Source organism: Lithobates pipiens, unplaced genomic scaffold (genome assembly GCF_037356315.1).
Source record: "Lithobates pipiens isolate NorthernLeopardFrog02 unplaced genomic scaffold, aLitPip1_a1.2 Scaffold_18, whole genome shotgun sequence".
In the NCBI taxonomy this organism is placed as follows: domain Eukaryota; kingdom Metazoa; phylum Chordata; class Amphibia; order Anura; family Ranidae; genus Lithobates; species Lithobates pipiens.
The window spans coordinates 146,692,677-146,710,146 of NW_027507758.1; the positions used below are offsets into that span (position 1 = coordinate 146,692,677).

At 50.9% G+C, this 17,470-nt stretch overlaps 1 protein-coding gene and 1 long non-coding RNA gene across 3 annotated transcripts in view; one reads left to right on the forward strand and one right to left on the reverse strand.

The window, feature by feature from the left end:
- Nucleotides 1-852: 852 nt before the first annotated feature.
- Nucleotides 853-17,470, reverse strand: part of LOC143987490 (uncharacterized) — a 28,169-nt gene continuing 11,551 nt past the window's right edge. The window contains exons 1-2 of one of the 2 annotated variants that reach the window (XR_013276651.1): nucleotides 6,456-7,308; nucleotides 853-995 (exon numbers count right to left, since the gene is read on the reverse strand). This is a non-coding gene — a long non-coding RNA (uncharacterized LOC143987490). Of the gene's footprint in view, nucleotides 996-6,455; nucleotides 7,309-17,470 lie in introns of those variants that run through there. The other variant, XR_013276652.1, reaches the window with a different exon arrangement.
- TSNAX (translin associated factor X) overlaps nucleotides 7,401-17,470 on the forward strand; it is a 44,259-nt gene continuing 34,189 nt past the window's right edge. Inside the window, exons 1-2 of the mRNA XM_077486233.1 lie at nucleotides 7,401-7,570; nucleotides 11,482-11,589. Of these exons, the coding sequence (XP_077342359.1) occupies nucleotides 7,555-7,570; nucleotides 11,482-11,589 (124 nt within the window). The 5' untranslated portion in view covers nucleotides 7,401-7,554. The remainder of the gene's footprint in view (nucleotides 7,571-11,481; nucleotides 11,590-17,470) is intronic.

Genomic DNA, 17,470 nt, shown 5'->3' on the forward strand with positions numbered 1-17,470 from the left:
AGTAGGTAGGGCAGTATACAGAGGTCGGTAGTAGTAGTAGTATTTAGGGCAGTGTAGGGAGGTCAGTAGTATGTAGGGCAGTGTACAGAGGTCAGTAGTATGTAGTGCATGATATGGTAATGGAGGGATTAGGAGGGCTGAGGTGTCAGGGGGATATGCACCTAGTTTTTCTTTTAGTTTGTCCAAGTGTCCATTTTTATCAGGTCTATTCACTAATATGTGAAGAGAGGTGAACTGTCACAAAAAATTGCAAAATCTAAGCCAAAGTGGCGGAAGTAGAAAAAAAAACCTCTCATTTAAATATTTTTAGTTCAGATTTTTTGGCCTATATTTTACCATTTCCCTAAACAATGTACCTCAGTTCACTGAATAGTGCATTGAGACAAAACTGATGCTAATAAAAACATTTATGACATTTTAAATAAAATAAATATATAATGCGGGATTACATCTTAGTTATTTTTTTTATTAGAATGAACATTTAACAAAACATAAAAAAGAACATTCTCAAAAACAATAAAATGTATACAATAAAAAAAAAACATAACAAGAATTGCAGTAGTATGCGATACTATGTAAAACAGTGTTAAAGTGCACTCATTCAAGAAGCTAAACAGAAAAAATACAAATATGCATAAATGACTATCCCTAATTTAAAAAAAGACAATAATATGTGATAATATGTGATAAACGTGCTAGAATCAAAAGCATTGATTTACATAAAAAACAATAAAATATGTCCCAAATAATAACGTGATGAGATGTGAAGATCACATGCTCAAAAAACAGTTCTTGAAATTTGTGAACACAATTGTTTTGTATACAAATCCTTAATGGCATTTCACATTCCACTCTCTTCTCCTCGCCTGCATCGAAATCCACAGCTAATCCAACAAGGTTTTAATATATGGATCCTTTATGGAAAATCACATTCCACTCCACTCGCCTCTCCTGAAAGCGCCACTAGACCTGTAGTGGTCTTTGATTAAGATGAGCTGCAAGCATATAAACAAGGAAAAATAAAACATTCCAAATTGTGCTCCACCAATAGGATATTAGGGTTATTTCTACTTCTCTAAACTCCAGATCAGATCTCATGAATACCACTCACCTCTCTGCACACCACGCCCCAGTGCCAATTAAAGAAAAATCTTACACACAGCAGGGAGCAATGATGAAAATTCAGCCACATTGGCCCCTGTGTTGAGATAACTATTGTCACAATGTTTATACCGAAATATTTAAACAGTGTTAAATTTATGGAATTGTGCAAAATCTGTGGTTTAAGGAGATTTTCAATTTTTTTCCACAAATACGACCAATTAATACAAGTTTGTTTAGCCGTGCTATTTTGAAGACAAGAGAGTACAACGATGTGCTAAAAATATATATTTATTATCTAAAAATTCAGTGTAAAATAATATCAGACATATTTGGTGATAACACAACAATTATATAACTTCAAATATCAAATATATATTGGAATACAGATGATATTACATTTTTAATACAAGCTCTTATTACAAAATACCATATTTAAATATTTCAATGATGACTTGGTAAATTTAGACTTGGAAACACTTAGTAAATAGCTTTCCATGGCTCTACAGACTTATGTAAACAAGCTAGGTGTTGACTTTAAAAAAGCAGAGTTCCTGGTGAAACATGTTGGATTTGGCATCACGACAGTGAAGCTCTATGTGTTGTGGGTGACATATCTCATCGCGCTTGTGCATGCGCACTTGATCGCTTGAAGCCAGCGGTGACTATCTCGGCTGAGACAAGCAGACAGTGGCCCAGAAGACCTGACACTTACATAGTGCTGACAGCAAACTGCCCACTGGATCCTGCTCAACAAATGGAGCATACAGGACGGCACATACAGCATTGCGCATGTCACTAAGATCAACAGTCTGATCCACAAATATTACCCACTCAAATTAACAATAGCCTTGTTATTGGTGTGTGCATGCATGGTTGAAGTGTGATGCAGCAACAGACAACATTGTCTATTTTTATTATGATCTTGGTGTTGGTAGTGGGTACCTGGTCTTGGCCTTTTTTTGTATTAAATATATTTTTCTAATAAAATGTATCCCTTATTAAGCAGCATGTCTCTTCTCAGTGGGAATCCTTCCCCTGTAAATCTTTTCTCTCTATAGTATTTAGGCACAGAGACCGCACCTATTATTGGTGAGTCTGCAAATTTTGTGACACCACAGGGGTATATTGAACACCCAGTGTTGTGGTAACTAATAGTGAGTATTGATCTTCAACAAATTTTTCTATGTTGACTTTAACACGTGATTCTTCTCAAAAAAATAGACCTCCAAGCTTACACTTTAAAAATGCAGACAAAATGTTATACTGTGCATAGAGCTTGATAATTTAATCAAGACTTACTTACAGAAAAATCAGTTCTCTAATTAATTTTATGTTTAGATATTTACTGTATCATCACAAAACCATTGATAAGACTATTAAAGTCAGTTTTTGTTGAGCTATATAACCGTGTGCATTTCTCTATATTTGAAAAAGAATAATTTTTTACTGCAGTTAGAAACAAAACAATTCCAAATATATTACAAAGTTTAACCACTTAAGGACTGAGCCTCTTTCTGACATTTGGTGTTCACAAGTTAAAAACTGTTTTTTGTTTTTTTTTGCTAGAAAATTACTTAGAACACCCAAACATTACATATTTTTTTCTAACACCCTAGAGCAGTGATGGCGAACCTTGGAACCCCAGATGTTTTGGAACTACATTTCCCATGATGCACAACTATACTGCAGAGTGCATAAGCTTCATGTGAAATGTAGTTCCAAAACATCTGGGGTGCCAAGGTTTGCAATCACTGCCCTAGAGAATAAAATGGCAGCCATTGCAATACTTTATGTCACACTGTATTTGTGACAAGCAAATTTTTTTGGGAAAAAATACACTTTATTTAATTAAAAAAAATAAGATAACAGTAAAGTTAGCCCAATTTTTTTTTTATATTGTGAAAGATAATGTTATGCCGAGTAAATTGACACCCAACATTTCACGCTTCAAAATTGTGCCCGCTCGTGGAATGGCGACAAACTTTTATCCTTAAAAATCTCCATAGGCGATGTTTAAAAAATTCTACAGGTTGCCTGTTTTGAGTTACATAGGAGGTCTAGGGCTAGAATTATTGCTCTCACTCTAATGCCCTGTACACACGGTCGGACATTCCGACAACAAAATCCGTTGGATTTTTTCCAACGGATGTTGGCTCAAACTTGTCTTGCATACACACGGTCGCACAAAGTTGTCGGAAAATCCCATCGTTCAGAAGGCAGTGATGTATAACACGTATGACGGGACTATAAAGAGGGCAGTAGCCAATAGCTTTCATCTCTTAGTCTATTCTGAGCATGCGTGACACTTTGTCCGTTGGAATTGTCTGCAAACGATCGGAATTTAAACGATTGGATTTTGTTGTCGGAAAATTTTAGATCCTGCTCTCAAACTTTGTGCGTCGGAAAATCCGATGGAAAATGTCTGATGGAGCCCACACACGATCGGATTTTCCGACAACATAATCCGATCGCACATTTTCCGTTGGAAAATCCGACCATGTGTATGGGGCATTACGAATGTGGCGATAGCCCTTTTCTTTTTTTTCTTATTTATTTTACTTTTTATTTGATAGTTTCAAAAAAACTATTAGATAAGCACACGAATGACCGCAACATACAGGGATATACAATGTATTACTGACATATAATCACACACATAGGTTGGACTTGATGGACTTGTGTCTTTTTTTTTTTCTTTTGCCTCACCTACTATGTTAGGGACCTTAGATTGTGCGTTGCTTGAGGGTAGGGTGGAAAGCGCTGTGTATATTATGATTGCTTTATAATACCTGCAATAAATAATAATAGCCAGGAAGGTGATTGAGGCAGGGCCGGATTAACATAGGGGCTATTGGAGCTGCAGCTCCAGGCCCCTTTCTCAAGATAGGCCCATTTGCCAAAAAAAAAAAAAAAGACCGACTTCGAGAATTGTAGCTCGGCGATCAGGAGTCACAGAGACCCCACATTTGGGGGATAGGTAGCTAAAGACCCACTCCAGCAATGGTTCAAATATGGGGCTGCTATCATCTATGGTTCCAGAGATACGGGGCTCCTTGCGCAGCCTGTCAGAAGCTACATACAGAGCGACAGTATAAATACAAGCTGGAACACTCGGCAGCAGACGGAGAGGATGACCTCACAGAGCTTATAATAATTATTTGTAGATAACTTATGATAATTAACCCCTCGCCACCCAGGCTCATTCTGAGACTTCTCTCCTACATGTAAAAATCATCATTTTTTTTATGCTAGAAAATTACTCAGAACCCTCAAACATTATATATTGTTTTAGCAGAGACCCTATGGAATAAAATGGTGGTCTTTGCAACTTTTTATGTTATATGATATTTGCGCAGCAATTTTTCAAACTTTTTTTGGGAAAGAAACTGTTTCATTCATTAAAAAAACACTAAAGTTAGCACGATTTTGCTTTACATTTTTTACAGGTTACATGTTTAGAGTTACAGAGGAGGTCTAGTGCTAGAATTATTGCTCTCGCTCTAACGATGGTGGCGTATGTAACCTGTGTGTATCTGGCTCTGATACTAACCAGTGCCTACCCAGGGACTGACTAGTATCTCTCCCCAGCCTGTCCCCACACACCCTCTCACCCGCTGACCTGTGAATGGGGCAATCACTCCCGCAGTGTTATTGTGTTCTGCCAGTCAATACAATGATTAGTGTTGTTAACTATAGCTGGCAGCACTGATTGTTTTGGGGAAAACCTGACAGGCTGGTTGTACTCAAGTCGGTTAATAGGTTGACTTGTGTAAAACCAGCTAGCCCATACATAGATTGACTATGGCTGGTCTCTGCTTAATTGGTGTAATTTCAATCCATCTATGGCCCACTTAACCACTACGCAGTCCCTAAACATCCTTCCACAAACCTTTACATTTTTCCTTCCCAGATTACTTCATCCTCCTCTCCTATACATAGTGCCCACTGTCATATCCTACACACTCCTCTCCTATACATAGTGCCCACTCTCATACTCTCCACAATTCTCTCCTATACATAGTGCCCACTGTCATACTCTCCACACTTCTCTCCTGTAAATACTGCTCACTGTCATATCCTACACACTCCTCTCCTATACATAACGCCCGCTGTCATATCCTACACACTCCTCCTCTCTTGTAAATAATGCCCACTGTCATACACTTCTCTCCTGTACATATTGCCCACTGTCATACCCTCCATACTCCTCTCCTATACATACTACTCACTGTCATACCCTCCATACTCCTCTCCTATACATAGTGCCCACTGTCATACCTCCAACACTTCTCTCCTATGCATAGCACCCACTGTCATACCCTCCACACTCCTCTCCTGTACATACTACCCACTGTCATACCCTCCGCACTCCTCTCCTGTACATACTACTCACTGTCATACCCTCCATACTTCTCTCCTATACATAGTGCCCACTGTCATACCTCCAACACTTCTCTCCTATACATAGCGCCCACTGTCATACTCTCCACACCCCTCTCCTGTACATACTACTCACTGTCATACCCTCCATACTCCTCTCCTATACATAGTGCCCACGTCATACCCTCCTCCACACTCTTCTCCTGTAATTACTGCTTACTGTCCTACTCTCCACACTTCTCTCCTGTACATAGTGCCCACTGTCATGCCCTCCACACTCCTGTACATATTGTTCACTGTCATACCCTCCACACTCTTATCTTATACATAGTGCCCAATGTCATACCCTCTACACTCCTCTGCTGTGCATACTGCCCACTGTCATACCCTTCACACTCCTCTCCTGTACAAAGTGCCTTCTGCCATACCCTCTGCACTCCTCTCATGTACATAGTGCCCACTGTTAGACCCTCCACATTCCTCTCCCTCACCTGCACATACTTGCCACTTTTATACCATCCATACTCCTCCCCTATGCCTCTTACCCACAAAAACTGTTCTTTAAAATTATACTGAATATCCTCAATGTTACCAGCTCTAGAATGGGCACTTTTGTCAGTTCAACTAAAGGAAATCACACAGTCCTCATATTTGTTCTGTCCCATTATTAGTACTTATTTCATTTTGTAATTACTATTGTGATGTATAGAGGAACACAGGGGATGTCAGCTACTCTAAATATAGCACTTGTAAAGAAAAGCGTCCCTGAAAATATTTTTGAAATGTTGACAACTATGCACTTAGGCACTGCCCAAGGGCCACAAGGTCAGTAGGGGGCCCCATGAGAGGCTCCTGTGATATTAAAGCGGTAGTAAACTTTTCTAGCATTACTACTTTTTAGAGGCCCTGGGGTAGGTTATGCCATAATGTACAAGTATGCCCAGCATATTAGCACATTAGGGTACACTTACCTGTCAGACTGAGCCCTCCAGTGCTGTGCTGTGATCAGTCCGGCGGGGCCCGGGCACTTCCATCTTCACCCGGTCTTCCTTCTGGGTTCTGTGCCTTCCGTCACTTGCCTTGGCCAGGCTGCGTTGATGTCATTCCCACACATGCTCATGTGCATCCTCTCTCTCCCATCCCCCCCTTTCTCTCTCATCCTCCCTCCCTTACCCCTCACACCTCTTTCACCCCCTTTCTCTCTCTCTCTCTCTCTCATCCTCCCTCTCTCTCTTTAATTTAATTTGTTATCACAAAAAACAGTTTGCATTTTTATTTATTTATTGTTTATAAAAGGCCCCACCAAAATCCTCAGCACCAGGCCCATGATGTTCTTAATCTGGCCCTGGATTGAGGGCCTGCTTGGGGTTGTAGTTTGTGACTGAGGTATTATTTACAAACTGTCCCCAGATCAGGTAAGGTGCAATGGTGACAAATGGAGCAGCCATGTGCTCCGCCACACTCCAGTAAATGCATATATAGCAATCCTGCAGCCAGCTCCATATCTTTTTGTTTTTCTGTAAGCAAGTACAAAACAGCAACCTCATTGAAGTGTGAACAATTCCCCAACATTACCATCCGTATCACACACTGTATAGGCCAGCTAGGTACTGGAAATCCTATGGAAATCCACTAAGAGTCCGTGCAGTACACAACTGAACCACCGGGGGCGATATATTTGGCTACACTACATGTAATGGACACGAGTTCTTCTATGAGTATGAGTATACATGTTTGTATATATTTGTATGAATATACAAAACGTCCTGTTTCCCTGATTATTACTAAACGTAATTGCTTTGTATTACTAACGTAAGGTATGCTATACACAAATGAGAACGCCGTATTGCAAATGAGACTACAGTTCCCATGATGCACTAAGGGTGTACCCGGATGTAAACTCTGCACGGCATTTGATGACAAGATCGCGATCCGTGATTGGAAGGGCGATCTATACGGAGCGGCGTGTACCCTGTGGGATCTGTACAATCCTATCATCTCCTTCCATCTGCTGCCCCTGACGAGCCGTCTACCCGGGTCCTCCGAGAGAGGCTGGGCGAACCTACCGACATGGGCGACAAGGAAGGTGAGACGACAGGCTGCTGTGCTTCCCTGGGTTCTGCCGCTGTGTCTTCTGCAGTATTCAAGGTTCCGAACTGTCCCCCCCGTGGTTCTGCGTGCTGCCCCCCCCCCGTGGCTCTGCGTGCTGCCCCCCCCCCCCCGTGGCTCTGCGTGCTGCCCCCCCCCCGTGGCTCTGCGTGCTGCCCCCCCCGTGGCTCTGCGTGCTGCCCCCCCGTGGCTCTGCGTGCTGCCCCCCCCGTGGCTCTGCGTGCTGCCCCCCCCCGTGGCTCTGCGTGCTGCCCCCCCCGTGGCTCTGCGTGCTGCCCCCCCGTGGCTCTGCGTGCTGCCCCCCCCGTGGCTCTGCGTGCTGCCCCCCCCGTGGCTCTGCGTGCTGCCCCCCCCGTGGCTCTGCGTGCTGCCCCCCCCGTGGCTCTGCGTGCTGCCCCCCCCGTGGCTCTGCGTGCTGCCCCCCCGTGGCTCTGCGTGCTGCCCCCCCCGTGGCTCTGCGTGCTGCCCCCCCGTGGCTCTGCGTGATGTCCCCCCCCCCCCCGTGGCTCTGCGTGATGTCCCCCCCGTGGCTCTGCGTGACGTCCCCCCCCCGTGGCTCTGCGTGACGTCCCCCCCCCGTGGCTCTGCGTGACGTCCCCCCCCCGTGGCTCTGCGTGATGTCCCCCCCCCGTGGCTCTGCGCGACGTCCCCCCCCCCGTGGCTCTGCGCGACGTCCCCCCCCCCGTGGCTCTGCGCGACGTCCCCCCCCCCGTGCTCTGCGCGACGTCCCCCCCCGTGGCTCTGCGCGACGTCCCCCCCGTGGCTCTGCGCGACGTCCCCCCCCCCCGTGGCTCTGCGCGACGTCCCCCCCCGTGGCTCTGCGCGACGTCCCCCCCCCGTGGCTCTGCGCGACGTCCCCCCCCCCGTGGCTCTGCGCGACGTCCCCCCCCCCCCCGTGGCTCTGCGCGACGTCCCCCCCCCGTGGCTCTGCGCGACGTCCCCCCCCCCCGTGGCTCTGCGCGACGTCCCCCCCCCCCGTGGCTCTGCGCGACGTCCCCCCCCCCGTGGCTCTGCGCGACGTCCCCCCCCCCGTGGCTCTGCGCGACGTCCCCCCCCCCCCCGTGGCTCTGCGCGACGTCCCCCCCCCCCGTGGCTCTGCGCGACGTCCCCCCCCCGTGGCTCTGCGCGACGTCCCCCCCCCCCGTGGCTCTGCGCGACGTCCCCCCCCCCCCCCGTGGCTCTGCGCGACGTCCCCCCCCCCGTGGCTCTGCGCGACGTCCCCCCCCCCGTGGCTCTGCGCGACGTCCCCCCCCCCCCCGTGGCTCTGCGCGACGTCCCCCCCCCCCCCCCCGTGGCTCTGCGCGACGTCCCCCCCCCCCGTGGGCTCTGCGCGACGTCCCCCCCCCCCCGTGGCTCTGCGCGACGCCCCCCCCCCCCCCCCCCCGTGGCTCTGCGCGACGTCCCCCCCCCCCGTGGCTCTGCGCGACGTCCCCCCCCCCGTGGCTCTGCGCGACGTCCCCCCCCCCCCCGTGGCTCTGCGCGACGTCCCCCCCCCCCCCCCCCCCGTGGCTCTGCGCGACGTCCCCCCCCCCCCCCCCGTGGCTCTGCGCGACGTCCCCCCCCCCCCCCGTGGCTCTGCGCGACGTCCCCCCCCCCCCGTGGCTCTGCGCGACGTCCCCCCCCCCGTGGCTCTGCGCGACGTCCCCCCCCCGTGGCTCTGCGCGACGTCCCCCCCCCCCCGTGGCTCTGCGCGACGTCCCCCCCCCCCCCGTGGCTCTGCGCGACGTCCCCCCCCCCCCCCGTGGCTCTGCGCGACGTCCCCCCCCCGTGGCTCTGCGCGACGTCCCCCCCCCCCCGTGGCTCTGCGCGACGTCCCCCCCCCGTGGCTCTGCGCGACGTCCCCCCCCCGTGGCTCTGCGCGACGTCCCCCCCCCCCCCCCCCCCCCCGTGGCTCTGCGCGACGTCCCCCCCCCCCCCCGTGGCTCTGCGCGACGTCCCCCCCCCCCCCCCCGTGGCTCTGCGCGACGTCCCCCCCCCCCCCCGTGGCTCTGCGCGACGTCCCCCCCCGTGGCTCTGCGCGACGTCCCCCCCCGTGGCTCTGCGCGACGTCCCCCCCGTGGCTCTGCGCGACGTCCCCCCCGTGGCTCTGCGCGACGTCCCCCCCCGTGGCTCTGCGCGACGTCCCCCCCCCCCCCCGTGGCTCTGCGCGACGTCCCCCCCCCCCCCCCCCCCCGTGGCCTCTGCGCGACGTCCCCCCCTCCCCGTGGCTCTGCGCGACGTCCCCCCTCCCCGTGGCTCTGCGCGACGTCCCCCCCTCCCCGTGGCTCTGCGCGACGTCCCCCCCCCCCGTGGCTCTGCGCGACGTCCCCCCCCACCCCCCGTGGCTCTGCGCGACGTCCCCCCCCCCCCCCGTGGCTCTGCGCGACGTCCCCCCCCCCCCCGTGGCTCTGCGCGACGTCCCCCCCCCCCCCCCGTGGCTCTGCGCGACGTCCCCCCCCCCGTGGCTCTGCGCGACGTCCCCCCCCCCCCGTGGCTCTGCGCGACGTCCCCCCCCCCCCCCGTGGCTCTGCGCGACGTCCCCCCCCCCCCCCCCCGTGGGCTCTGCGCGACGTCCCCCCCCCGTGGATCTGCGCGACGTCCCCCCCCCCCCCCGTGGCTCTGCGCGACGTCCCCCCCCCCCCCCGTGGCTTCTGCGCGACGCCCCCCCCCCCCCCCCCCGTGGCTCTGCGCGACGTCCCCCCCCCCCCCCCGTGGCTCTGCGCGACGTCCCCACCCCCCCCCGTGGCTCTGCGCGACGTCCCCACCCCCCCCCCCCCGTGGCTCTGCGCGACGTCCCCACCCCCCCCCGTGGCTCTGCGCGACGTCCCCACCTCCCCCGTGGCTCTGCGCGACGTCCCCCCCCCCCCGTGGCTCTGCGCGAAGTCCCCCCCCCGTGGCTCTGCGCGACGTCCCCCCCCCCCCCCGTGGCTTTGCACGACGCCCCCCCCCCCCCGTGGCTCTGCGCGACGTCCCCCCCCCGTGGCTCTGCGCGACGTCCCCCCCCGTGGCTCTGCGCGACGTCCCCCCCCGTGGCTCTGCGCGACGTCCCCCCCCGTGGCTCTGCGCGACGTCCCCCCCCGTGGCTCTGCGCGACGTCCCCCCCCGTGGCTCTGCGCGACGTCCCCCCGTGGCTCTGCGCGACGTCCCCCCCCGTGGCTCTGCGCGACGTCCCCCCCCCCCGTGGCTCTGCGCGACGCCCCCCCCCGTGGCTCTGCGCGACGTCCCCCCCCGTGGCTCTGCGCGACGTCCCCCCCGTGGCTCTGCGCGACGTCCCCCCCCGTGGCTCTGCGCGACGTCCCCCCCCGTGGCTCTGCGCGACGTCCCCCCCCCGTGGCTCTGCGCGACGTCCCCCCCCGTGGCTCTGCGCGACGTCCCCCCCCCGTGGCTCTGCGCGACGTCCCCCCCCCGTGGCTCTGCGCGACGTCCCCCCCCCCGTGGCTCTGCGCGACGTCCCCCCCGCCCCCGTGGCTCTGCGCGACGTCCCCCCCGCCCCCGTGGCTCTGCGCGACGTCCCCCCCGCCCCCGTGGCTCTGCGCGACGTCCCCCCCCGCCCCCGTGGCTCTGCGCGACGTCCCCCCCCGCCCCCGTGGCTCTGCGCGACGTCCCCCCCCCCGGCTCTGCGCGACGTCCCCCCCCGCGGCTCTGCGCGACGTCCCCCCCCGCCCCCGTGGCTCTGCGCGACGTCCCCCCCCGCCCCCGTGGCTCTGCGCGACGTCCCCCCCCGCCCCCGTGGCTCTGCGCGACGTCCCCCGCCCCCGTGGCTCTGCGCGACGTCCCCCGCCCCCGTGGCTCTGCGCGACGTCCCCCCCCCCCCCCGTGGTTCTGCGCGACTAATTATAACTTTTAGAATCATTTTAATCTTAAATTAAAACTTAAACAATGTTGTGTGTGTTTTTTTTTGTAACCTAGGATCCGGAACATTTAAAAGAAGCAAACATGACTTTAAACAGCTCCAGAGGAAAGATGGGAAAGGAAGTACCATTGACTCTTCATCACCAGTGATACTTGCTTTTCAATGTAAATATATTTTTGCCACATTATTTGTCAAGTAGATTTTTACATTTAGCCATCATTATTCGTTCAATGTGTTTTATTGGAAGACCCAATATACAGGTAATTGAACATCCACATTGCTTATTCTACGAGATAGAAAGTTACTGCATAACATTCAGTCTCATTGGGCTGTTCAGTGACCAGCAATACAAGTGAAGCCTGAAAAGCCCAACCTCCTAACTCGACTCTATATAGAGAAACAATCTGAACCCAAGTGGCTCAGGACAGATATTATTGAGTAAGAGACAAGAGAGGGAGCTGAGATGGTGGGAGGGGGAGGGTTCCTCAGAGCCAAGGAGAGTTATTTCAGACCCCATAGGCCAGTAGGGTGCAGATGTAACAGGTACATCATATGACAATAAAATTGTGCAGGAGGTGTGAGCCACACAGATCCCAGGATGCGTTTTTGTTTTTTAATTTTTACACAGTGTCTAATAACATCACTATTGGGGCCCCTTTCACATGACTGGACTGATCAGGTCCATTTTTCAGGTGGACCCATTTTGACCACCCATTGTTTTCTATGGGGAGGCGGGTGTCAGCGTGACATCCGATCCAACAAAATCTGCTGAAAACAGACGGCTGGCAACACGGATTGGATAAAAAAAGACAGGCGGTCCATTTTCTTCCGAACTCTTCATAGAGGAGAGCAGGACTATGACAGGTCCATCTCTGCACAGTGAGCGGAGATGGACCTGTTATCCACCTGTTCAGTGGAGATCAGAAGATCGATCCCCGCTGAGCAAGCAGAGTCCGTCAAAACGTATCCGCTCCATGTGAAAGGGGCCACATTTTGCATTGGAAAATGTTCAATGAAGTCTAGCTTAATGCATACAGATATACAGTATAGGTGCGCTATCCCTTTACACTTTTGAATTAGTATCTCAGTGCAAAACCATTCGTAAATATGAATAGATACCACAATTACTGTGTTAATTTAAGAAATAAAAAAAACAGTACATCAAACAATAAAATAACATCCGTATCATCTGTGCAAATAAATAAGTAAAAAGTGCTATGTACAATAAAGTGACATGCTGTAGAATTCACAGAGTTCATCGAAAATATTTCTGATCAGGGTGTATCTTCTGCAAGCTGTTAGCGGCTACTTTGATGTACCGTCACCCACCACATGAGCATAGATTAGGGTAGCTCTTCAGCAAGGTATTTACAGCTACTTCCATACACTGTCACCCACCATGTGAGCACTCAGCCTGCTTACCAGAGGTTAAAGCCCTGGGTTGCAGGCCAAATATAAAATAATGATATCACATGGGCAATCCACTTACCATCAGAATGGACCCCAGGTGATTAGTTCTTTTCTAGCAGATCCCCTACAGTCACGTGCACAGATCACTGGTACTTCAATTTAAAACAGCCAGACTCTTAATCATATACATAAAAGATACAAAGAGCTCTATAATGCACTATACAACGTATTTATTAAAAGATTATGCACTTACACAACATAATTGTCTATAGATCCAACATAGACCATCACGGCTGTGCATGATGACATCACTGTCAAGGCGCTTGCCCTGACGCATTTCCCTCACTAGTGACCTCAGGGAACAGTGGAAGTCTAGATTTAACATCAGATAGTGAAAGCAAGAGTTAAGCAACCAGGTATCTGCGATGGTTTGTTTAGTTACCGTCAAACATCTTATAATTCCAAATTGATGCCTTGAGAGGACATCCAGTGTGAGGTTAAGTATTTACCCATGTCCATAAGAATCAAACTGTCGAAAGTCGACCATGTATGTAGATAGGATCCTGAGGCTGAGTAGCTGTGGAAGTAGCTCGCTGTGCAACCCGGGGTGAAATAAGAAAGATTGGTAGGGACCAATTACCAGATATAAAACTTTATAGTTTGTTGTCAAGACTAGGACACTGAGAGTGTGACTTGGTGGTGTCCCAAATGTAGATAATTTTCTGATTGTATTTTAATCTCCCACTTTACCACTGTACCACTCGATATAGGTGTGGTGCAGTGTTAAGGAACCAGTGAGATATGAGTTGTACAGCAACATGAGCAAGCCTGGGGAATGTGTGTTGTCTCTGTATTTCTGTTCAAGGAAGTCAGAGACACTTCATTTATAGGGGCTTGGATCATAGAGGTAACAGAGCGCTTTATTTGCAAATACCGGGACAGTTCCGTTTTGGGAAGCTTTATAGGCGGTTTGTAAAACATTAAACAATTTCACACCATCTGTTGTAATTAGGCTGTGAAAACAAGTGAGTTTGGAACCAATCCAATGTCTATACTGCAGGCTCCTCTAAGCCAGGAAGGAGGGGAGGGATTGATGAGAAAAGGCATCGGGGGCAGGTTAGGTGACAGGAGACCTCCCAAGTATTTGGGGATATCCTGCAGTTTCAGATAGTGGACTGTGGTAGGGTTCTCTATAAAAGACCTGTCCTTCAAGAGGAGCCACAGCAAATGGTCTATCCCCAGAAAACAATTGCGTGAAGTGATACCTATATAGGCATTTTAGTAACAGCAAGATATTTGGTTAGATAGGCCCGGGCTTTTTTTCCTCAAACAATAGGTGCTGGAACTCAACCAAGACCCCTCCACCCACACACTCTCCAAATCACATAAAATAGTGGGTGTGGTCAGTCAAATTTCATGAACAGTTGGAGGGTCTTAAAGGGTCATTAAATACCAGGATTTCATTACATACAGAGAGCAGAGTTCAGGGGGATTACAGACAGAGTGCAGAGCTGTCACTTGTAAACACAGAAACCGGACTTTTGTGTTTACAAGTGATTGTGGTGAGCAGGCACCCAAGGGTCTGAGCCAGAGGTGGTGGCACTGAGTTCCACCAAGTTCCCTCTGGGGAAAAAAAGCCCTGGATAGGCCAGTTGGGATGTCTACTTTTGGGGAACTGCTAACCCACCATACGTCGTAGCAGCCGCCTTCATTTAGGGCCAAATGCAGGCAAGAATTAGATCATGCTCCCATATCCAGCTGTGATCCAATGTGTATAGCCATTTTCTTTTCTTAGACAGCTAGCTGCCTTCATCTTTTTTAGGGCCAAATACAGGTCAAACTCTGATTGTGCTACCATATCCAGATGCCCTCTGATTTGTATGGCCATTTCTAAACCCAACAACATACATTAACATCAGGCTTGATCTATTCGTTCAGTACCAGCAGTCTGAATGCCTACCTGACTGCATATAAACTAAATTGTTAAAGGTAGGCCTTTGCACTGCATAGATGTTGAATCTTCAAGTGAACCTGTATGTTTGCCATATTGGAAAAAGTTGCATGATTGCTTTAGAGGAGACCGTGTCACTAACCCTCCACTATCACCCTTGATGTCGTGATCTTTGTCACTACAGCTGGGAGAAATAACTGGTGCTGATGGGCATGGGGTAACATAACATTTTCGTTCTATCAACAGTCAACCAGTCACTAGGCCCGAGAAGAGGGGGCTTATGTAGTATGTGGAAGACTAATCAGGATTGACCTCCTGCACTAGTCCCGGCTACCTGGAGCCACGTTCAAAATTAATGGACTTTTCCCCGTGTGAGCAAGTCCATTCATTTCAAATGTCCGGCGGACTAGCGTACAGACGGCCGAGCCGGCGGACAATTTTGAGTCAAAACTTCTTTCTAAGTCCGGGGTCCAGGGGTAGGGAAAACTGCCCAGTAGCTCATAACACACAAGGGATTGTTATAAAACCCACCACAAAGCCAATATAAATTGTAAAGTTGTTAAAACAGGCTACAAGATCTCCTCAATCCCTGTCAAATGCCCTCTAAAAAGTGATCCTCTGCAGAGTGCTCTTCCGAGGGAAAACCCTGCATAAAATGTGCCACGTGTAGTGGCAATGACTTTATTGGTATGGATAAAAGGGACTCAGGGAAATTGAAATGTAGCAAACCATAAAATAATTGCAGAAATTTAAAAAGTAAAACCTGAAAGACAAAATATAGTCAATTGGGCTACCCGTCTCATTGTTTATATGTGTATACATTGCTACTGATTACTAGCTAGAAGGTGCAGCTTGAAGCAGCCATGGATGATTGCTGTGACACTGTGAAAACAAAAGGGGAAGGACAAGTGCAACCTCCATAGTGTAGTAAACAGGTGAACAGTATTTATTTATTAATAAAATTGCACTCACAAGAGGGGAACTTGTGAAAAGAGGAAAGAGTCAAAGCTGCCGCCTCTTGAACCTGGAGCCGCTGTGAAAGAGCACAGGCAGGAGGAAGCCACTGCTGCAGGGGGCCACCCCGACCAGGTATGGAAGCCAAAGCCTTAATGGAACGAATGCCTGACACCTCTGGGAGTGTGCGCTGGGTGATAGGAACGCGTTTCAATGCATGTTGGTTCTTCCTCAGCCTCTGGGACCATCCGGGCTTTGGCTTCCATCCCTGGTAAATAATCATTAATATTGTTCATCTTGTTTACTACACTATGGAGGCTGCGCTTGTCTTTTTTCCCAAGTTCGTCTTTCAGGACAGCCACCTTAGAGAGACCCTGGCTCCTCCCCTCTAAGGAAACGCCTCCTTCAATTTCAAGATTTAAGCCTCGTCCTCCCTCTGTTCCTCAGTTATGGTGTTTCCTCCGGCGGGGAGACACCGCTAAGGAACCTTAGCTAAATCAGTTGGCGAAACTGAGGCTACGTATCTGAAATGGAGCTCTGACTCTGTTCGGCAGTCCGATCATCTGTCGTACTGACCGTCTTACATGTACTCTAATCTTCGCTTGGTGAAAGCAGGAAGTTTTAGAGGTTCATCCGTTTGTTCGCCCAGGCGGGTGTTACGACAGGTTCGGCAGTCTGGGCGGCCAGAGAGCTGGTTTTTTGACTGACCGTCTTTTACATGTACTCTAATCTTCGCTTGGGGAAAGCAGGAAGTTTTAGAGGTTCTCCTGTTCGTTCACCCAGGAGGGTGCTGCAACAGGGTAGGCAGTCCGGTCGGCTGGGGAGCTGGACCCTCGTACTGACCTTTTTTACACGCACTCTAAACTTCGCTTGGGGAAAGCAGGAAGTTTGGGGCGGTCCATCCCTTCGTTCGCCCAGGGGGGCGCTGCAACGAGACGTCCAAGGTCCCCCTGTGTTAGCAGTCGGCTTGGAGCTGGAGGCCAGACCGGATGACGGGCGACGTCAGTTCCGGTGGGGGCGGACTTTTTCGTTGTATCCGCGTCTTCCGGTTCCGGACGCGGCACGTGAAAGGGGACCAAGCGTTCGGCTGGTGCAGCCTCTCTTTCTAAAGTTGTACAGGCAGCTGTAGGAGGCACGTTCGCACCACTCTTCCTCAACAGGAGAATGTCTGAAGCAGAGGCTCCTGGAGATAACAGCACCAGCCACTCAAAGGTAAGGGGAACCCTGGGGAGGTGTTCCCTTACATTATAACCAGTAGCTCCACTGGTGTTTTTTCCCCCTTGGTGGTCGGGGGGAAGGGCAGTGCGTCTGGGATCCTGGTGGTGGTTGATCCTGGGGGGGGCACTCCCGGTGGTCCTCTATGTAGCGCTGGTGTTTCTTTTTCTTTTTTAATGTTATGCTGCTCTCTCTTTTATTTCTGTCTTTCAGAAAGCCACAAGCAAGTCCCCCCATGGTTCTAGGAAGAAGTGTCCTTCATGTAGAGCCTCTATGGGGGATTCCTGGTCCAAGGCACTTTGCAGAGAGTGTATTGAGGGATTGGTTAGGGAGCAGGCAGCAGAACAGGGGGCAGATCTGGCGGCTTCTGTGAAGGAACTCTCTAATACTTTCCAGTCCTTCAAAACACTTTTTTCTAGTTTACAGTGGCCTCAGCCCCAGAGCACTCCTACACCAGCGCAGCAGAGTGTACCATCTAGCCCTGTGGATGTTCCTCCTGCAGGTGGAGAGAATCC